This window comes from Taudactylus pleione, unplaced genomic scaffold, assembly GCF_031769625.1.
Source record: "Taudactylus pleione unplaced genomic scaffold, aTauple2 ptg000407l, whole genome shotgun sequence".
In the NCBI taxonomy this organism is placed as follows: domain Eukaryota; kingdom Metazoa; phylum Chordata; class Amphibia; order Anura; family Myobatrachidae; genus Taudactylus; species Taudactylus pleione.
This window is the reverse complement of record NW_028284809.1, coordinates 4124081-4147215: the sequence shown is the minus strand read 5'-3', so window position 1 is coordinate 4147215 and position 23135 is coordinate 4124081. Positions and strand designations below refer to the sequence as shown.

At 45.7% G+C, this 23135-nt stretch overlaps 1 protein-coding gene across 2 annotated transcripts in view; it reads right to left on the bottom strand.

Moving 5' to 3' along the window:
- Positions 1–383: 383 nt before the first annotated feature.
- Positions 384–23135, bottom strand: part of ATXN2L (ataxin 2 like) — a 39423-nt gene continuing 16671 nt past the window's right edge. For both annotated transcript variants that reach the window (XM_088446929.1, XM_088446930.1), the window contains exons 2-23: positions 18692–18725; positions 16417–16473; positions 10606–10677; positions 10372–10522; positions 9974–10098; positions 9123–9214; positions 8818–9018; positions 8497–8675; positions 8284–8385; positions 8004–8171; positions 5934–6020; positions 5776–5840; positions 5010–5269; positions 4816–4885; positions 4481–4627; positions 4159–4228; positions 3799–3974; positions 3559–3688; positions 3355–3467; positions 2847–3056; positions 2556–2757; positions 384–1023 (exon numbers count right to left, since the gene is read on the bottom strand). In XM_088446929.1, coding sequence (XP_088303055.1) covers positions 974–1023; positions 2556–2757; positions 2847–3056; positions 3355–3467; positions 3559–3688; positions 3799–3974; positions 4159–4228; positions 4481–4627; positions 4816–4885; positions 5010–5269; positions 5776–5840; positions 5934–6020; positions 8004–8171; positions 8284–8385; positions 8497–8675; positions 8818–9018; positions 9123–9214; positions 9974–10098; positions 10372–10522; positions 10606–10677; positions 16417–16473; positions 18692–18725 — 2761 coding nt within the window. In that variant the 3' untranslated portion in view covers positions 384–973. The remainder of the gene's footprint in view (positions 1024–2555; positions 2758–2846; positions 3057–3354; positions 3468–3558; positions 3689–3798; positions 3975–4158; positions 4229–4480; positions 4628–4815; positions 4886–5009; positions 5270–5775; positions 5841–5933; positions 6021–8003; positions 8172–8283; positions 8386–8496; positions 8676–8817; positions 9019–9122; positions 9215–9973; positions 10099–10371; positions 10523–10605; positions 10678–16416; positions 16474–18691; positions 18726–23135) is intronic.

The window sequence follows — 23135 nt, the reverse complement described above, 5'->3', positions numbered from 1 at the left end:
CAGCATGGACGTCAGGACTGACTGTCCATGCTGTTCATCCAGATGTGCAGCCACAGCTGCATGAAGAAAAAGCTTCAGGGGCTCTTCTAGCCCCCACTCCAACAGGTGCACCCGACTCCGGCCGGGCACCAAACTAAACTGAGGTGCCTTGGCCCGGGGGCGGGGTATAGGAGGGGGACCTAGTGCATCCTGGGAGGCTGAAAGCTTAACTCTTTGGTGCCCTGCGACTGACGTCACACCTATACCCCAAGGTATCCTGTGGATACCCTATGGACCCTGAAGTAGAAACAGCGAATAATAATACACAGTCAGAAATACATTTGTCCGAGGAGAGGAACCCCCCCCCCCCCCCCCCACCAAACATCCAATAAATAAGAATTCAGTTTAGTTTAAAACTTTTATTTTTTAGTTTTTGGTGTTTTTTGTAATTTTTTTGTAGGTTTTTTTTCTTAATTTTTTTTTTTTTTTTAAATATTTTATTCAATAAAAAGTAAAAGTAGTCCGTCACTCCGTTCAAGTTAGGGGGGAGATGAAGGGTAACAGGGTGGGAGATGAAAGTGGACTCTGCCATGAAACTGCCCGATTTTAGTTATAAATAAAAAATAAAATCTTGGTTTATATTTCAGTCTCTGAGAGAAGGGCTGCGGCCTTTCTCCCCCGCAGATCAAACCAAAAACTAAAACATTCTCCTGGTGGTGCCGATATGGGGGACTAAGGCTGCCTCCGGCTGCGGGATCCACACCTAGGACAGTTTCTCCACGCCTGGCTGGACGCTCCTTTCCGTTAGGCCCCACAACCCTGTATGACACCCAGCGCTTCTGCGGAAGTCTGTGTGGGGAGGGCCGTGGGCCCGTGGACACTGCTTCAGTCAGTATCCTGGACAATGTGGATGGGGTAAGACCAGAGGCAGGACTGGCTGGCTGTGGGGGGCTTATATGACTCTGGAGGTTGGAATCACAGCTTGGGAGAAAGCTCAGTTACCAGGAGGGTGGAACGGGAGTTGCTGGGACGGATGAGACTGAACTGAAACAAGACATTAGAGAATGGATTACACACCAACCTTCCAGAGTTATGTGCTACATACAAAGATGACACAACTTTTATTGTAACATGGTTTCCAGGGCTGCTGGTCGGTTACCGTGCGTACAATTATGACAACAAGCAGAATCCATTGTACAGCTCATTGTCTTGTGTCATATGCAATAGGATTATAACTGCCTGCAGGGGTCTGGGTAATCTCACCACAACCTATACTAGACTCTGCTTTGAGTGTTTGCACTAGGAGTATTCAACATGTTGCCCTCCAGTTGCGGTGGAGCTACACATCCCAGCATGCCCTGCCAGTTTTGCTAATAGGGCGTGCTACATCTGTGGCAGGGCATGCTGCGATGAGTAGTTCAGTTCTTCCATACTCTTAACACACCCCATAAAAGAATAGTAATTACGTGCCCCCAGAGGCAGTGTGCCTTGCTACTTTTGGTCCCCTCATACCATAGTAGGACATGGGTTCCTGCAACTGCTCCGGAGGGGGTATTGTGTACAGTAGCGGTTCTAGGCCCGGGCAAGCCGGGCCTTCGCCCGGAGCGCCATGGTGTCCGGCGGGCGCTGGAAACGCCCACCCTCCCTCCCGGTGCTAAAGCGTTAGTGAAGCCTCAGGGGGAGGGAGCGGAGGAGGGAAGGGGCGGCCACACAGGACGGCGCTGGGCGCAGCAAAGCCTAGCGCCGGCCCTGATCGTGTATAATCCTGCTTTTCAGTAAAACACAGTATCTGCTGTCTCAGGATGGTGCCAGTTACACCCGGATTAAGGGGCATATGTATCAAAGCTTGATGGGAGATAAAATTGTGAGATATATATCACCAACCAATCAGCTTCTAAGTTACATTTTGCAGGCTGTGTTTAAGAAATTATAGTTTGGAGCCGATTGGTTGGTGATCTATATCTCACAATTTTATCTTACATCAAGCTTTGATACATATGCCCCTAAGTGTTATTTTATATAAGAGTAAGGACAAGAGAACAGCGTTGCTGACGTTTACAAGTAGTAAAATGGGAGAACGCCAGGACAGGTACAGAACGTAGTTACCGGTCTCTACCCGGCTGCCATGAAGACAGTGCGGTAGAGCTCTGCTTCCGCACCGGCCTATGGGAGGAGCTGCTGCGGGTGGCACGTGCAGCGGCTCCATTTCAGCCATTTTGGTATTGGGTGCGGAGAGAAGCATCTGCCGTGCAGTATAAGCAGAAACGAGTGCGCCATCTGCTAATTTTGGTTTGCCAAGTTTTTGGGCCGCTGGTCATTAGGCCGGATTGCACAGCAGGTGTCGGGTTGGATTTGGGCGCCAATAAGTTTCGACATATTCCAGGTGTCCGCATTTTAACAATGTTTATGAATGTTGACGGTCGACTTGGTGACTAACCCTTTATTTACAACGAGGGTGCACGCTACAGAACCGTATTACTCCTTATAGAGGGCGCTGGTTTCCAGGCGGCTTCTGTCTCACGTTACCGCAGCACAACATTACTATATAGGTCAGAGCGTGTCCTGGCTGCACTCACCTTGATGATGGGGTATATAGGCGTATGGAGAATTGGTGGACACACCAGTCTGTTGGACAGCAGCTTGCGGTGGGCCGCCGTGGGTCTGTGAGGGGTGCAGGAGCATAACCTGTGTAGGATGAGGGGCTCCGGGGTGCGATGGGTGAGGGGCTCCGGGGTGGGGAGGGGGAGGTGCTCCAGTTATTCCACTCTGTACATGTGCCTTGAAGAGATAAATCTAGATCAATAAAAAGGAAAATAGCAAACGAAAAACACGAGGGAATCCGCTTTGGCAGCCACGTGGCATATTACCTGGGCAACGTGAGACATGTTCGTGTAGCCGTGCTGTAATTGCTGATGGGCGTGGATGGCATACACGGCCTGCTGCGGGTAGCTGCTCTGTGGGGATTGCGCAGTGGGTCCGGGAGTCAGGGAGGGTGGAGTCGCAGTCAGGGCTGCCGTATGATACAGATTTTGCTGAGGTTGAGCGCTGCCCAGGTGAGGAGGCTGGCCCCCCTGGTGCTAGAGAGAGAGAGAGAAGAGAGAGAGAGTTCAACCTGTGCTCTGATGAGCCCATCTTACCAAACTGTGTCCAAGATGCATAGACTGCACACTCCTCTGCTGTCTGGCCAGCAGCTTCACTGTATGCAATTGGCTTATAACCTGTATTCTGTCAAATCAGCCCGAGCTCCATGTTAGGAGATCGATCTCGATCTCTCGCTCAATCCCTCCGTCCCCCTCTCCCTCCCTCGATCCCCCCTCCCCCTCCCTCACACTGCAGACAACAGGCTGCACTTATGAAGGTCATCCCCTCACTCACCTGCACTGGGCTGGGGTTGGCATGCTGAGACTGCTGTTGGCTCTGGGTAGGGGTGCTAGCTGGTTGCGGGTGCAGCTGAGCTGCATGATGGGAGTAGGATTGATGGACAGTTGCTGAAAGAGACGCACAGACATTATCTATAGGTTTTTGGCATTACAGGAGGTAGAAGAGCCATACAAACAAGGCAGGTAGGTGACTACTCACCGTATAGGGCCTGGGGAGTGGGCTGCTCCGTAGGGGGGTACTGAGGATTGGAGGACGAGACTAAGGCCTGAGGATGGCTCCCAGATGTCAGCATGCGTGGATTCCCCTGAAGCATCTGAGCAAACATGGGCTGAAAGAGGAGGAGACCACAATGCTAAGTCCTAGAACTGACACACCAAACACATCATTATATACAAGATATCAGGAGAAGTTTTGTGCTGCACGCCAAGTCCCACCCACCTGTGAAGGATAATGAGCCATGGGCTGCATCATGGTGGGCTGCCCAGGGAACTGCTGCGGGCTGTACGAGATGTAGGAGGAATACGGCGTGGCTGCCACAAGGGGAGGTCCAGCAGCTGCCGCGGCTTGCATTATGGGAGGGGCGGAGTTTGGCTGATCAGAGCGCTGTGGAGGGCCTGCAAGAGATGAGAAGACTTGGTCAGAGAACTTTTGTATCCCACCATCCATGCAGAGAACCAGATAAATTCCCATTATACCACGTCTTACAGTGAGACCTATGGAGCCATCAAGATGGTCTGAGGTGACAAGGAAGAGTCCTAGAGGGGACATTGTGCTCTGCCGCAGACACCGGCCTCTTACCTTTTGCTCTATACTTTCCCTGCTGGCCCGGCACAGAGTTGGACACTGGATAAGGATACATCTGAGGAGCCTGGAAGAGTCCATTATACTTTATTTTAGGATTTGCAATGTTTGAAGTCTATCTACCTGTCCTACTACAGCAATGATTACGGAATGACTGGCATGTGCTGCATGGTGTCACACACAGGTGGATGAGATCTCAGAGTCCTACATACACCACTGTTAGAGACTTTGTGCCACCCATGTGAATGATAAGAGTAACATTTCCCGTTAGGCTTAGAAAGGACATAGCTGGAGTCTAGGACTGCGAGGACATATTCACCTGCACCGCTGGGCTCATGTGAATCTGGGGGATGTAGGAGATATACTGGCTGTATACCCCACCCTGCCCTGCTGTCAGCATCGGGATGGTGGTGGTGGAGGAATGGTTTCTTGGTCCCGGGGATGTCGGGGTGCTAGTTGCCTTGTTCTGGAAAAAAATTTAAAAAAGTCTGAAGAGTCTTCTAGAGTCTGCATCTTTACCAAAGAGCTAAGTACACCCATTACCTACATGACAAATACAGACAATGGGGGTATAGGCTGAGCCAATAAGAGATTACTAGCGACCAGTGATGTCATTGTTTCCCTGTGTGCTGATAGGCTGAACAATCTACTCACCACAGCCAGAAGGGACTTGGAAGGATTGAACTCCTTAGCATTGGGATTCAGAGTGGATTTCTTTACTTGGCTACGGAAAAAAAACACAAAGTTAATGAACGGAGTCGTCAGCGTTTATTTCCACATTGTATGCATACACCGCCACCAATACACAGGTACAATAATACAGACGACGGTGCAGAGGAGGAACATACTCGCACACCACGTGCTCCTCCTTCTCTTCAGGTTCCGCTTTGCTGGCAGGACTGGCCGCTTCCTCCTGGCGCTCGATGCCCTCACATACTCGCTCCTCCTTGCTCTCTTCCGCTGGCTCTGAGATTTTAAGTCCCAGATCGTGCGGCTCTGTACCATCGCAGTGTGCTGGGTCTTGTGGAGCCATTTTATTTTCTATAGGCTCTCGCTGCCTCGATGGGAAAGTTTCTATTGAGGAGTCAGGACAGGAGCTTGCCTGGAGCTGGAGAATAGAGAGAGAATGGTCAAATAGAGGCTAGTGCAGAGCATCTCCCGGCGCCACAGGCAATGGGCCCCGCGCTTCGCCCGGCGCCACAGGCAATGGGCCCCGCGCTTCGCCCGGCGCCACAGGCAATGGGCCCCGCGCTTCGCCCGGCGCCACAGGCAATGGGCCCCGCGCTTCGCCCGGCGCCACAGGCAATGGGCCCCGCGCTTCGCCCGGCGCCACAGGCAATGGGCCCCGCGCTTCGCCCGGCGCCACAGGCAATGACTTAAGGCTATTATACACTAAATAATGATGTCGCCCGATCCAGTGGAGAGAGGGGAGGAGTGGAGGGGGGAGGAGAGAGGGAGAGGGGAGGAGACTCATCTTGAACCCCGAAGTAGTTACATTTTACCTATTCCCCACCTAATATGGTATATACAGGCTATTGTGTTGGGCACACCTGCATATTAAAGCACTTTTAGTGATATTATGGTCATAGAGCCATGCGCCCTGTAATCCCTCACCCGGAACTCAGCCCCGAATTTCCGCAGCTCATCCAACTGATTCCTCTTCTGGTCGGTCTGCAGCACTGCAGGGAGAAACGACAGCAACTATATAAACACTGTAAACGACGAGACACATACGAACAGATGGTGCAGATGGGAAGCCGGGAGAGACTAACCTTTACATGGCTGCTTCACGTCGCATGGCGCGCTCTGCTCTACCGCCCGGCTCGGCTCCTTCACCACAGCGGTTTGAACATCTTTGCCTAAATAAAAAAAATAAAGAGCAAAATAAGCAATGTTGTAAAAGCAAACGGGAAACACAATTTAAACAGCGGTTCACACTATACCCACAACGCCCGAAAAATATTCTATCTTTAAAGCTGATCTGTGGCAAAAAAATAAAATTCCAAGAGCGTTCCATTTCAGAGCCGTAAAATCCACTCTATCCGTCAGGAGGAAAAGCAACCTGTACCAACGTTCTGTTCTGCAATAACCAACTTCGAACTAAATATTACAAATCCCTGTTTGTCGCTGTCCTTGACGAGTTTACTCACCATCAGATACATTTTATGGGCTTAAACGGGTCTATTCCATTATCCTTTTTTTGTCTTCCTAGCATCAGTTCTTTTGGATTCCTTTAGAAAGGACATACAATTTCTGTATGTGCTGGCAGAGCCAAGTCATATCCAAGGGCAGCGGAAATCGGCAGCAAGACATAGAACCCAGAAGAATGGAAGCAATGTACTTAGGGCTTGATTCACAGTTGGGAATAGAGGGCCTGATTCAGACCCGGTCGCAAGCGCCGAGTGCTCGCAACCGGGTCGATGGTGGCCCAGAGTGCATGCGCGAGCCCCGGATAGCGACGGGCAATCCATCACTCTGGGTCTCGTACCAAAGGGGGCGTGCTGTCGATGTTGAGTGACAGCACGCCCCCTTTGGTGAGCGGCCGGGGGAGTGGCTGCCCAAACGGGGGCGTTTGGGGGCGACCCCACTGACATCACGAGTGATGTCAGTGGGAGAGATTTCGGCTCTATTAGAGCCGAAATCTCTCTGGGGCTTGCGGCAACGAGACCCTAACACAAGGGTCTCGTCGCAAGCCCGATGGTCGCGATGGTCTTGACCATCGCCACCATCTTCCTGACCGCTCGCTATAGCTGTGGGTGGTCACCCACAGCTATGCAAGCACCCAGGAGGCCGTTCTACAAAAAAAAAAAAAAATAGCCCGGCCCTGATTCCGAGCGAGCGCTCTGTCAGAGCGTCCGGCTCTGAATCAGGGCCAGAGTGAGAGCCAGCAAGTAACTGTGCATCTTGGTAAAACCATGTTGCACTGCAGGCGTGGCTGATGTAACGTGCAGAGAGACTTTGGGAAGGGGTGAGTCATCTCTAAAATTGCAGTGTAAAAATAAAGCTGTCCAGCATTTGGGGGCTACATGCAAAAGCAGACAGTATTTACCCTGCATGCAAAAACAATGTGTGTATTTGCTCCCCTCACATCGTAACATGGTTTGTCCAGGTACAGTTACTTGCTATTTCTTGCTTTATTGCTAACCATGAATCAGGCCTTTAGTACACAAAACCCAAGGTCACCTACAAACTATTTGGACTTGTAGAACAAGAATACAGCATTAATGACTAGCAATAATCCTGCAGTAAACAGACAGGGGAGGAATGGGAACCCTGATACATTTTGGAAATATATATTTATTATACAGACTCGTACTATACTGAAAATCTAATAAAATATATATATATATATATATATATATATATATATATACATACACATACACACATAATTCTGGCGTATAATAAAGCATTCTCAATTTCGACTAGTGGAAATTTGTCCAAGACAGAGAAAAACTGTAATAAAATGACTTAATGGTTAAAAAGCCCCCCCCCCAGCCGCTACCACCATACATACACAGGGTCAGTGTCCATACACACTTTACTCTTCTATGTGGTTATTAAGCTTAACAGCTAAAATTCTGTGCATGGTGGTAACATTAATCTTGGTCTCGTTGCTCCCATTTCACCTATTTAAATATCTCCTGGAAATAGTTCAGTAACACAAGCCTGACATAGTAGCAGGGTTAGTAGAAATATTGTAAACTCTACTTTATTTACACATCTAAATCCGGGGTATCACATTCAATGGAAACGGATATAAAGGCATCAGATAAAAAAAAAAAAAAGTTAACGTTCCCCAAGCCTTTAATGTGCTAATTAGGGTATAGGGGCTTCCTCACCTTCCATCATCAAGGTGGGAGTGACATTCTTGGGGGAGGAGGGCTTAGTGGAGACGCTGGGATCCACGGCAGATCGAGAGTCCGGGGTTGAAGCCTGGGAAGACGAGTCCATGGAACTAACGGAGGAGGCAGATTTTGGAGACAGTGGAGCGTAGACACGGGAGGCAGCTGGATCAGGTCAGGGGTGAAGACAAATCACTCATTAAAAGCACAAATAGGTAAAGAGTTCAATCTGAAGCAGATTGTTACTTAGAAATCGTGTGAAGCATGTAAAACCAACCTGACGGGGATGTGGAGACTTCTATAGGACGACTGGACGGAGAAGACATGGTCTTCGTACACCTGACCGGGCGTTGCGATTTGGGAGACATCCTCGAAGGGCCTAAGAGGAAAAATAAATTAACAACACTATGTATAAAATCAGAGGAAGAACTGAAGACCACATAAATGTACTCCAATACCCACAGCTCAGTCATCCACTACCAACACTCACCTCCGTTGATGCCTCTCTGCTCGGGCACTGGGCTAGAACTGGTCTCAGGATAATGTTGAGGGGTAGCCCGGGGAGGGACGGAGCCCATGCCAGGTCTTCCTCCTCTGATGGAGTTTGTCCTGAGTCCTCCCCGTGACCCTTCTCGGACACGCTGTGGGAGAGGAATGTATTTTCCATCCCTGAGGAGACCATGATAAGGGTTTGTTAGTACTGGCTTCAAACTATATGCTCCTCACTCATGCGACTGGCTTCTGAAAACACTGCACATCTTTTCCTTTACTTACTCATCCGGAATAAACGTGCAACGTGCTTTACACTCACCGGGAACCCAGGCTCGGGCTGTCACGGTCAGAGTTTGGACGATTGACAGAGCTGTGTTTCTCCTCCTCTGTCCGGCAGTCGTCGTTCTCTATGGCGATCCGGGCTCTGTACTGGGGACTAGATTCTATTTCGCGGGCCAGCTGGGATGCTCGTGCTTCCCGCTGCCTAAACTCCTCAGAGTTATCTTTTTCTAGAGGGACCCTGAGGTGAAGAGAATATAGTATATATTATATACATACACCTCCCCCCACTGACATGCTGTCATCCAACTTAGACCCTATTATTACCGACCACCGGCTACTCACGTGTATGAGGACAGACTGCTGTCATACGTTGTTTTCACTCCATAATTATCCTCATTGAACTTAAACATGTCATTAGGATCCCAGCCATTGGACTACAAAAGAAGCAACGTATTAGGAAAGCAGGTAAAACGCGATCTCCAGATTTCCACCAGAAAGCCAATGATCCTTATTAAACTTCCCCTCTATCTAATGAACGCAGTCTCCTGGTTACTAGCACTGTACAATAAGTGGAATCCTGCCTTTAAATCACTACAGAACTCTATTACTGTCCTGTGAGAGTGGGGCTTTGCGCTCCGCCGCCCTCTGCTGGTCAGGAAAGGGAGTGCTATCAGCAGTGTGAACAAACGTGGCTGATGAGCAGTGGAACTTTATCCAACAGCCAAGGGAGCGAACGTGTGTGGGATTATCATCTAAATAATAATGTTAAAAGATACTTTTAACAGTACCGATATGATCTGGCTAATCGGGGAATGTTCGCTATTCTTTTCTGATCTTCTGGGTGAAATTCAGTTAGATGTGATGATCTTGCACCCACACGTGAGGGGTGCGAGTTGCCGTTGCATCAGCATAGAAACGCTGACAACGGCATCGGAACTCGCTTCCCTAGAGGGTTGGACACGTACATTTTTGCTTGCAGTACTATGGGGCTGCGAACAAAAATCTGCGAGAACGGAGGTACGGTATTTAGTCGCACTTACTCGGGTGCAAGATATTCGCATCTCATTGAATTCCCCTCTAAGTGACAAACTGCTAGACCAACTCTTACCAGAATTATGGAGCACTTATAGCTTGCCAGACTCATTAACACACGCTCCCCCCCCACCCTCACCATTACCCATGCTCCCCCATACCATATCAGACTCCAGGTCATAATCATCGCTGTTACTTTCGCCCCCATCCCAGCGCATAAGAACCTTCTCCTTGTGCTCCCCATTCACTTTGGAATTCATAGCAATGGCAGAATCTGTAAACTTATCTGTGGGGAAGAGGAAGCTCATGTAAGAGATTTAAATACAAAACCCTGCAGTAAGACTCTGGTAGAAATCTCAGTACTCGCCAACGTTTCAGACTCGTACATACATCCCACTGTGGCCTCAGGAAGCTGCTGACCATGCAGGAAGACCTAATCCGGCCAGTCCTACGCCTGTATTCAGCCGTAATGAACATGACTGGATGGATTCTGTCTTCCTGCACAATCAGCTCAATGACACAGGGTATAAGGAGGGAGGTGTGGACTTCACATCCCTACCTTTCGTAGCATAATTGAAATCTACATTGTGGAAATGAACGAGGGCCACGTCCGAGTGCTTGAAGACCATGGTGTCTACAATGTCCTCGCGCTTCGGCCCGGTCACCTGATCACTTGTCTTCCGGTGTACAGCGTCAACAGCCAACTCAAACTGCAGGCAGAGAGAGAACGCATTGTCAGCTGTCTGTCGGATCAGATGGGCGCCCAACGGCAGCTGTACTCTCCTTCTCTTACCTTGGAGCTTAAAGTCTTGAAGATTCCTTGGTAAGTGGTCCCATTTTTCACCTTCACGTCACACGTGGAGCCCTTTAGATAGAGAGAAGCATTGCTTTAAAGTCTCAGTGAGATAATTCATGGAATCAGGGCACAAAATATCTGCCTCTACTAGGTTGTCAACTGGTGCACAATGCAACACTACTATAGATCTGGGGAAGGCAATAATAAGGGAAACGCCAGGAGCTTCAAATATTTAGCATTTCAGTTTAACAGATACATTAGTCACCATCCTTTGTAGGGATGCGGTGAATAGCTGTGGTCGCAACTCCTCTCTCTGATTAAGGCTTCCCCCGGCCACTAGAGCAGGGATGCCGCTGGATCGCCACAGTTTAAGAAAGAATAGGTGAAAATAAAAAAAGGGGAATAAAACACACACACACACACACACACACACACACACACACACACACACACGAGCCAGCACAGAAAGACAACCCATTTTGGTGGGCACAAAAAGCACCCGGTTTCCGGACAGAACTTCGTAACTTACAGGAGTTATAGACTTTGCCGCCCTCCTGGCTAAGCTGCTACACCCCAAGCCTTTAGTGTACCCCAATTGGGTGAGAGAGAAAACAAATACAACAGCGGATTTCTTTTGCTCCCAAAGGGTATATAAAGGATGCAAAGGGTATATAGAGGGTGCATAAAAGAGAAATGTGAATATACATTTAAACAGACACTTAAGAGATAGCCCTTATTATGCTCAAACAATGCTGTCAAAACACTAACCTGTAGCTTAATTGCTACATGGAGATGTAAATTGGAAACTAGCTTCTCTTACAGGTACAGCCCACATTGTGATATATCTAGTACAAGGCATACAATAAATTCTGTGAAAGGTCTAAACCCTAGATCAGTGCTGAAGACAAGGGAGAGGAAATGGACCTGCACCAACCACTGACGCGTTTGTTTGGCAATTAGCTGCCTGCAAGAACACGTGTTACATGCCTGATGTACAAGCCCTGGGGCAGCGGAGACACTAGTGGGGGGGAAGGGGGGGCAATGTTTTGCAGATCACTTAAAGGTGAAGAATGGGAACTAGTTACAATAAGGGCGCATTTCAATTGTCTTCTCAACCCCAATCTCCAGTTTAAAGTGACAGGAGATCGCGGGGCGATATTCAATTGATCTAGAATATCATGCTGATCGCGCCCAACTAGGTCGGGTTTAGCCACGTAAAACAGCTAAGACCGACTAAAGTACTGGCGCGATCGTGAAAAGTGCAGTTTGGGCGCCCAAATAGGTCACACCTTGCGCATTCCAACTTGCTGCCCTTGGGGGTGCGAGCTGAAATGCCGGCACCAGCAGCTGATCGTGCCAGGAAGGAGCAACAATTGAATATCTCCGTCGGGCACAAAGGGGGGGACAGCTGCCGGCGGAAACAATTGAATTCCGCCCATAACACTCTGGCTCCTCCTCAGTTTACTGTAACAGCCAACAAGGAGACATAACCAAAGAGGGAATGAGTATATAAATATAACACACCCCTGATATTACAGGTGGACTGGTCTTTGGCCATTTAAAGAGCAGCAGAGCAGGATGATTAATAGGAAGAGGGAGGGGTGTGATCTTCTCTCCACCTAGATTGTGTCTGTGTGTTGGGGTGGGGGCACAAATGATCTAATAACCCCTCAGAAGAGGTAGAGAATATTTCATTAACAGCCTTAGCCTGCTCAAGCCAATGTAGTAATAACCAAAATTATAGAAAAACAAGCAGCTACTAACAGGCAATAACAACCCATGTGAGCGGACTACCACCATTGTTTTAAAGGGGTACAAGGTTGGCACCAAAAAAAAATTGTCTTAGCTAAAATAGGAAGGGGGAGCGCCCAAGCAGTGGGAGAGAAAGTGCCTGTATAGGGACACTGAAATAAATCTTGAAACTTCCCGAACATGGGGTACACAGGAATAGGGCACTTGTTACACCCCGAGCTTGGTCTGACTTGGCATTGGCAGCTCTGTGTAAAGCCAGCACCCCCGAGTTCTGATGAATGAGTGCTGCATGGGAAAGATGATGCAAGAGGGCAGCCAGGAACACTGTGGCCAATGGCAAACCCTCTGCCGACTTCCAATATGTCCTTGCAAAGAATTTTGGGAGTCAAGGAAAAGTAGAATAAATGGAACAGCTAAACAATGACCAGCGTGTCTGATAGGCCAGTTCCCAGGATCCGGAGGAATTAGGATGGTCACTTTGTTAGCAGATCTATGGAGAACCCGAAGTGTAATCCCAAAAGATGCAAAGGGTCCACCTCCCATTTGTCTACCCGCAGGACGTAGAGTGTCAAAATGACCATATACTAGGCACTTCCATCAGGATGTGGGGCATGAAAGTATATGGTAAGCCACCAACATGGCATGGTCTGCCTGGGCATCAAGCTAGCCACGTTGAGGCACCGATTACCAGATAAATTAAAACAAAAAGTCTGCGCTGATCTTATTCTGTATATATGATGTAATAAGTGAGCCAAGATTGTGCAGCAAATATAAATAAAATTCCACATTTATTCTGGATATCCAGCAAAAGAAAACCTACAAATCACAGAAATCCTATAATCTATTACTAATAAGGTAATAAGAACACGGTTATCAATAATGGTGCATACACACGATCAGATTTTTTCTTCAGATATGGACGATAACGATTTAAAAATCGTTCAGTCGTTCATATCTGAAGGAAAATCGTTCATATCTGACATGCCTGAACGATGGACGATCAACGATGCGCGTTCCCGTTTGTCAGATAACGATATCTGACATCTGATGGGTTTGCAGTCAGACTTGGACGATCCCATTCATTTTAATGCAGTCAAAAATCGTTCAAATCGTTCAAATCGTTCAAAACTTTGGTCAAATCGTCCAAATCGTTTAATCGTTCAGTCGTTCATCTGACAAATCTGACAAGTCTGACAAATCTGACCGTGTGTACGCTCCATAAAAGTACTTCTAACAAAGCACAATAATATAGAGAACTCTTCATACACAATGTATCTATTCCTCATAAATTGCAGTGGTAAAAATGTATCTATAAGTGCACATGAGTTAAACTAATCTCTGCATTTATAGCAGCAGTAAATGAGCAACGTTAGGTATTTAATCCTCAAAATAAAATAAAAAAATCTATTTACTTTTTTTTTATTTTTTAGTCTTGAACATCGTGTATAAGAGTTTTCTATATTATTGTGCTTTGTTAGAAGTACTTTAATGTGTTTTCTTTTGCTGGATGTCCAGAATAAATGTGACAATTTTTATATTTGCTGCACAATCTTGGCTCACTTAGTACATCATATATACAGAATAAGATCAGCGCAGACGTAATCTATCTATTCCTGATCGAGGGTATCACAGAAACCCTTTAAAGTTTTGCTGCAGATCCAATCGGTTTTAAATTAAATTATATTAACTTACTTTAGTTGATTTACAGTGCATCCAGAAAGTATTCACAATGCTTCACTTTTTCCACATTTTGTTATGTTACAGCCTTATTCCAAAACAGAATAAATTCATTTTTGTCCTCAAAATTCTACACACAATACCCCATAATGACAACGTGTAAAGTTTTTTTTACGATTTTTGCAAATGTAATATAAAAAAAAAAGCAAAAAAGTATTCACAGCCTTTGCTCAATACTTTGTTGATGCACCTTTGGCAGCAATTACAGCCTCAAGTCTTTTTGAATATGATGCCACAAGCTTGACACACCTATCTTTGGGCAGTTTCGCCCATTCCTCTTTGCAGCACCTCTCAAGCTCCATCAGGTTGGATGGGAAGCGTCGGTGCACAGCCATTTTCAGATCTCTCCAGAGATGTTCAATCGGATTCAAGTCTGGGCTCTGGCTGGGCCACTCAAGGACATTCACAGAGTTGTCCTGAAGCCACTCCTTTGATAACTTGGCTGTGTGCTTAGGGTCGTTGTCCTGTTGAAAGATGAACAGTCGCCCCAGTCTGAGGTCTCTGAAGCAGGTTTTCATCCAGGATGTCTCTGTACATTGCTGCATTCATCTTTCCCTCTATACTGACTAGTCTCCCAGTTCCTGACGCTGAAAAACATCCCCACAGCATAATGCTGCCACCACCATGCTTCACTGTAGGGATGGTATTGGCCTGGTGATGAGCGGTGCCTGGTTTCCTCCAAACATAACGCCTGGCATTCTTGCCAGAGTTCAATCTTTGTCTCATCAGACCAGAGAATTTTGTTTCTCATGGTCTGAGAGTCCTTCAGGTACATTTTGGCAAACTCCAGGAGGGCTGCCATGTGCTTTTTACTAAGGAGCGGCTTCTGTCTGGCCACTCTACCATACAGGCCTGATTGGTGGATTGCTGCAGAGATGGTTGTCCTACTGGAAGGTTCGCCTCTCTCCACAGAGGAATGCTGTAGCTCTGACAGAGCGACCATTGGGTTCTTGGTCACCTCCCTGACTAGGGCCCTTCTCCCACGATCGCTCAGTTTAAACGGCCGGCCAACTCGAGGAAGAGTCCTGGTGGTTCCGAACTTCTTCCATTTACGGATGATGGAGGCCACTGTGCTCATTGGGACCTTCAAAGCAGCAGATATTTTTTTGTACCCTTCCACAGATTTCTGCCTCGAGACAAAACTGTCTCGGAGGTCTACAGACAATTCCTTGGACTTCATGCTTTGTTTGTGCTCTGACATTCACTGTCAAGTGTGGGACCTTATATAGACAGGTGTATGCCTTTCAAAATCATGTCCAATCAACTGAATTTACCACAGGTGGACTCCAATTAAGCTGTAGGAACATCTCAAGGATGATCAATGGAAACAGGATGCACCTGAGCTCAATTTTGAGCTTCATGGCAAAGGCCATGAATACTTATGCACATGTGATTTCTTAGTGTTTTTTTCTAAATAAAATTAGCAAAAATCTCAAAAAACCTTTTTACACGTTATTATGGGGTATTGTGTGTACAATTTTAAGGACAGAAATTAATTTATTCCATTTTGGAATAAGGCTGTAACATAACAAAATGTGGAAAAAGTGAAGCGCTGTGAATACTTTCCGGATGCATTGTATTTAGAGATTTTCCAATATTGGCATACATATATATTTTTTATTATTGTTTATAGCCTCCTTTGCCCCTTTTTTAGATCATGGTTTTGGCTTTACCGATAACCGGATAAGCTGTCAGGATTTCAAAGACCTGTACTAGTAGGGAGGACCACTGCACCCTTAGACCCAGAGATGAGGGAACACAAGATAACACGCCCTTAAAAAAATAATAAAAAAAAATAAAAAATAAATCAATAATAAAAAAGATATATATTGACACTTGTTCTTAATTTTAGGGTCTGAACGTTCAGTAGAGAAACCGCCCCAGATTAGATGGTCAGACTCATGGACGAGCCTTGCTGGACTTTAATTATACAGCCAAATATTCTTCAGCCCTGTCCAAGTCTTACTTTCCTCCTACACGGGGGAGGGAACCACCCCTGACTAAAAACTAAGAGCTCCTGCATTTGGTAGAACAAGTATGCTGGGGAGGAGCGGCCTGTTCTATGGGGAGGAGTCTTTCATATAGAGCACCCTGCCTCCGCGTGGGTGTAATATAACCCATCACCTACAGGAGACCCTACACTGCTCTCTTCTGGGTACTTCCCACTGCAACTGCTTATAGTGCCCACACGGTCACAGCAATCAGCAGTATCTGTAAGAGCAGTGTTAGCGTAGCCGAGAAATGTTGTGCTATGAAACACATAATAACTGGATATCATAATTAAAACAGTTAGCATACATACTTTGCCATGCTACTTACCACCACAGCAGTTAAAAAATGCAGCATACGAGAATTATTATAGACTCCTTCAAAAACCTAGAACAAAGAGGTGAAACATTATCAGCAACTTTAATAGTAACCGTTTAGTGATCAGGATCTAAGATACAAACCAGCTACACTGTTACAAGAACTGAGAGATTACTGTATAGAATAACACATGCAATAAAATCAGATGACCATTTAATCAAACACAAATGAGGAGTTCTGCAGCTGTAAGGATTAAAAGTGCAACCCCCCCCCCCCCCCCCGTAAAAACGCAGGTGTAATAGAAAAATCACTGATTACCTGCATTACATTTATTTTTTAAAATGGTCTTCTATTTTCCTTAGTGTATTTACTGAAGCTGTCACTGCCAGGAGTCATGTGATGTACATGGCAGTCAGTCACATGACAATGCAGTCAGTAGAATGGATTGGAAAGCTTATAGCATAAAATGCTTCCCTCTCCTGGGAACAAGCAGGAATTAATTGACACAGTGGGCGGAATTCAATTGTTTCCAGCCCCCATCGCACCCGACGGAGCTATTCAATTGTTGCTCCTGTCGGGCGCGATCAGCTGCCAGCGCTCCATTTCAGCTCGCACCCCTCTGGGGCTGAAATCGGCGAAAAGTGACCTGTTTGGGTGCCAAACGGCACTTTTCGCGATCAGCACTTTGATCGGGGTTAGCCAATTTACGCGGCTAAACCCTACCACTTTGGGCGTGATCAAAGCTGGAACAATTGAATAGTGGCCCGCGATCTCCCGTCACTTTAGACGGGAGATCCGGGCCGCGAAAACAATTGAATTCCGCCCAGTGTATCGAGAGAATGGGCGTTGGATTGTATAGGTGTGTACACTGTCCCGATGCAGGAGCGTTCGCCGATAAACGGCTTTTAACGCTCCTGCAACGGTCGGGACCGGGAAGTCGCATCTTATGTACTGTTGAATATTTATCAGGTCGACCACCCGATCCCATAGACGCCCGTACACACAGTGCTTTCTCTGCGCAGTGTGTACGCGGCTGACGGGGTCACACTGGGGACAGACTGCACGGCTGATCGGGACAGATTTACCCCATCAGCCTGCAATCGAGAAAGTGTGTACCCAGCTTAAGCTATATAAGGACCTCCTACAAATAAGGCTTATAAAGAGCTAACTCCCTATAACAAGAGCAATGCTGTGGGACTGCACCCCACCTCAGAAGAGAAAGCCCCCAAATGACGAACCTTTACTCATACCTGTGACCACTAGAAAATATTTAACAGGTAGTGAACAAAAAAAAACAAAAAAAACAAAAGCAAATCACTGATCTAAAATCATTTAAAAGGGCGTTCAGCCGCCATATCCAGCCACTACAGCTCGTGTCTTGGTGGCATCAAGGCTACTGATGTCTGGGGCTGTGCAGAAGAGATACAGCCCAGTTACTACATAGGAAAGCCACTGGCTGATGGTGATGGAAAAACGCGGCCTCAGGCCTTGTCCCGGAATATCCCACAAATGCCCAATTAGGTTCACGTCTGCTGCTTAAGGAGATCCACAAAGCAGTGGGTAACCCCATATGCCCTGTGGATAACACCAGTCCTGGCATCAAGGTATTGCTGCCAGATGGGGTGAACAAGATCGCTTAAAATATAAGATCAATGCTTATCGCTGCTTAATGGTACTAAGAGAATGGCTGCAACCAAACCATGAAAGGGAGATGTGCCCTACAGCATTACGGAGCCATCGGAACACCTACCTATTAGAAGAATGCATTTAAGGATGTAGTGTTCTTCAGATTGGCGCCACATGTGGAGTCATCCATTCACAGAAAACATGAAATACCTTCTGCTCATATCATCGTCCTGCCCTGCTGTCCCTTGCCGGTGTCTCAGTGAGCTCACCAAGAGGCACTTCCAGGTGTGACGGGCAGTTTATACACTACAACCCCACTGAGAGCTCACTCTGTGCTGCTCTGAGACTGTTCTTAAAGAAACCAGATGCTTGGCCAACAAGCTGACAATTGCAGTCGTGCCAGCCCATGCCAACATCACCATAAATATCGCTGCAAGTCAAGATTAGGACCCTACTGGGAAGTCATATGCTTAAGTAATGTGGTAGCCAGTCCTTTGCTCTCAATATGCTTTGTGCCCCCCTGTGCCCAGGTGTTTATCTTTTGGCCACTACCTGTAGGTGAATTAGAGTTAGATGAACAGATCTGCCAGGAAGAAGCTCTAAGCTAAAGTCTAACATGATCAGATTATCACCAGTGATGCAGGAATAAACTGAGACTTACCGGAGGCTGGAGTCCTTTCACTATGCTCCTGCCCCTGTAATGGAAAAAATAAGGATTAATTTCCAGAAACAAACCCCAACTTTCAGTGTCCTGAGCCTCAAATTCTAAGCAATGACATGTATTCTGCTGGTTCCCTTGACCCTATAACCAGAGAGGCATCTGGAAGTGGTATAACAAGCACAGCAGGAAGTAGAGCACAGAGTAATTCCCAGAACTTACTACACACACCTAACACACTGCCAAGCTATAGTGTAATAATCACCATCCCTTGTATAGCGCCAACATATTACACAGCGCTTTCAAGAGCAATGCTGAATCATTCACATCAGCTGGTTGAGAATGAGGTTTCAAACGTTTCTCAAATCGAAGTTGAGAAGTGTTCTAGCCAGTAACTCGTACAGCTCACCATATAGTCACTATTCCCGGATCACTATTCCCAGGGTCTGGGCAACCTGAGCCAAGAGTTAGAAGCCAAGAACAAAAGAGCCAACAATGTTGTAATCAATTATTTTTATTAATGTATGGAGGGGTGCATACACTCATGGCGAGCATAACTGTACCCAATGGGTTAGACATGAAACTGGTTTTAAATCACCAGCACATTATACCATCCTGTGCTAGCCATCTTATGTGCATGTATGTACAGTATATAATTACAGATACTTAAAAACCAGGCTTGTGGAGTAGGTACATCAAGCTTTCCACCCCGGCTCCTCTATTTTACTACTGGCCAACTCCTTCATGAATAGCTACTCTGTATATTAATGCATACAAGTAAAACTTAATAACTGCAGTAAGATGGAAGCACAAGGCATGGTCATCACCACCCCATAAATCATCAGGCTACTTATGGTGCGTGTACACGGTCAAATAAGCTGTCAAGATTTGTACGATTTCAATAACGATCCTATCGTTAAAATCTGACAGCTTCTGGCCCCTGCAAACGACGGTCGATGCGCGGCCATGTATGGTCGTTATCGACCATCATCGGTAGTCCGTGCAAGCAGGCATACCTGGTTGATATCGACCAGGTTAGAGTGCCTACTATAGGGACCTGTGATCGTTATTCGCGGGTCGTTATAGTTGTAAGGGCTAGCAGCATGTGTTGGATGTTCGATAATGACCATCCAACACATGCAGGACGATCAGATAACGATCGTCCCCCGTCGTACCGTGTTTACGCACCATTAGATTGACTGAACATAAAATGCACAATATAATGTAAGGTTATGGAGTCACAGACTAGCCTAACTTAAATGCAGTACAAAAACAGAGAGGGCCGATATTAGCAAGCAGCTCATAATATCATGCAGTATTTTCAGTATAAGTAAAAAAAAAAATATATATATATATATATATATATATATATATACACACACACACACACACACACACACACACACACACACACACACAGAGTCAGGTGCATAAATATTGGGACATTGACAGAATTTTCATATTTTGGCCTCTATTCACCACCACAATGGCTTTGAAATTAAACAAACAAGATGTGATTTAACTGCAGACGTTCAGATTTAATTTGAGGGTAATTACATCCAAATCGGGTGAACGGTGTAGGAATTACAACAGTTTCAATATGTGCCTCCCACTTTTTAAGGGACCAAAAGTAATGGGACCATCAACTCAAAAGCTATTTCATGGACAGGTGTGGGCTATTCCCTCGTTATTTAATTATCAATCAAGCAGGTAAAAGGTCTGGAGTTGATTCTAGGTGTGACATTTGCATTTGGAATCAGTTGCTGTCGACTCTCAATATGAGATCCAAAGAGCTGTCACTATCAGTGAAGCAAGCCATCATTAGGCCGAAAAATCTAAACAAACCCATCAGAGAGATAGCAAAAACATTAGGTGTGGCCAAATCAACTGTTTGGAACATTCTTAAAAAGAAAGAACGCACCGGAGAGCTCAGCAACACCAAAAGACCCGGAAGACCACGAAAAACAACTGTGGCGGATGACAGAAAAATAATTTCCCTGGTGAAGAAAAACCCCTTCACAACAGTTGGCCAAATCAAGAACACTCTCCAGGAGGTAGGTGTATATGTGTCAAAGTCAACAATCAAGAGAAAACTTCACAAGAGTGAACCATTGGTGAGCCACAAAAACAGGAAGACCAGATTAGAGTTTGCCAAACAACATCTAAAAAAGCCATTACAGTTCTGGAACAACATCCTATGGACAGATGAGAGAAAGATCAACTTGTACCAGAGTGATGGGAAGAGAAGAGTATGGAGAAGGAAAGGAACTGCTCATGATCCAAAACATACCATCTCATCAGTGAAGCATGGTGGTGGTAGTGTCATGGCGTGGGCATGTATGGCTGCCAATGGAACTGGTTCCCCTGTATTTATTGATTATGTGACTGCTGACAAAAGCAGCAGAATGAATTCTGAAGTGTTTTGGTCAATATTATATGCTCATAATCAGTCAAATGCTTCAGAACTCATTGGACGGCACTTCACAGTGCAGATGGACAATGACCCGAAGCATACTGCAAAAGCAACCAAAGAGTTTTTTAAGGTTAAAAAGTGGAATGTTATGCAATGGCCAAGTCAATCCCCTGACCTGAATCCGATTGAGCATGCATTTCACTTGATGAAGACAAAACTGAAGGGAAAATGCCCCAAGAACAAGCAGGAACTGAAGACATTTGCAGTAGAGGCGTGGCAGAGCATCACCAGGAATGAAACCCAGCGTCTGGTGAGGTCTATGCGTTCCAGACTTCAGGCTGTAATTGCCTGCTAAGGATTTGCAACAAAGTATTAAAAAGTGAAAGTTAGATTTAGGATTGTTTAGTTTGTCCCATTACTTTTGGCACCTTAAAAAGTGGGAGGCACATATAGAAACCGTTGCAAGTCCTACACCTGATTTGGATGTAATTAGCCTCAAATTAAATCTGAAAGTCTGCAGTTAAAGCACATCTTGTTTGTTTCATTTCAAAGCCATTGTGGTGGTGAATAGAGGCCAAAATATGAGAATTCTGTCAATGTCCCAATATCTATGCACGTGTGTGTGTGTGTGTGTGTGTGTGTGTGTGTGTGTGTGTGTGTGTGTGTGTGTGTGTGTGTGTGTGTGTGTGTGTTATAATGCATTTGAACACCTTGCTTGCAGTGCTACATGATTTGTTTGAAAAGTGCAATTCGCACCTAGTGGAGATCGGAGCCATCATTAGTACTCGGCCTGTCCCCTGTGCCACTACCCATACCCCTGTACATGTGATCACAGATATTTATATATTATACATTTTGAAGCTGGAGTCGGAACATTTCTACCGACACAAACTCCACAGCCCTGATAGAAACTCTATATCCAGAATACAATTTGGTTATATAAAGGCCAATAAACATTTATAAATGTTTGTTTTAGGAGCACTAAAGGAAACTTTAATGAAGCAGAGATAGTGTGTGGGAGGGCGAGATTTCCTGTTATCACATAGTGTATATGGTAACATCAATCACCTCTGCTTCTGTCATGTTATAGTATTAGTACTCATGGGTGCACTTTACATCATGTATATGGTAACATCACCTCTGCTTCTGTCATACTATAGTATTAGTACTCATGGGTGCACTTTACATCGTACATATGGTAACATCAATCACCTGCTTCTGTCATACTATAGTATTAGTACTCATGGGTGCACTTTACATCATGTATATGGTAACATCACCTCTGCTTCTGTCATGCTATAGTATTAGTACTTATGGGTGCACTTTACATCGTACATATGGTAACATCAATCACCTCTGCTTCTGTCATGCTATAGTATTAGTACTTATGGGTGCACTTTACATTGTGTATATGGTAACATTAATCACCTCTGCTTCTGTCATGTTATAGTATTAGTACTCATGGGTGCACTTTACATCATGTATATGGTAACATCACCTCTGCTTCTGTCATACTATAGTATTAGTACTCATGGGTGCACTTTACATCGTACATATGGTAACATCAATCACCTGCTTCTGTCATACTATAGTATTAGTACTCATGGGTGCACTTTACATCGTACATATGGTAACATCAATCACCTGCTTCTGTCATACTATAGTATTAGTACTCATGGGTGCACTTTACATTGTGTATATGGTAACATTAATCACTTCTGCTTCTGTCATGTTATAGTATTAGTACTCATGGGTGCACTTTACATCGTACATATGGTAACATCAATCACCTGCTTCTGTCATACTATAGTATTAGTACTCATGGGTGCACTTTACATCATGTATATGGTAACATCAATCACCTGCTTCTGTCATGTTATAGTATTAGTACTTATGGGTGCACTTTACATTGTGTATATGGTAACATTAATCACCTCTGTTTCTGTCATGTTATAGTATTAGTACTCATGGGTGCACTTTACATCGTACATATGGTAACATCAATCACCTGCTTCTGTCATACTATAGTATTAG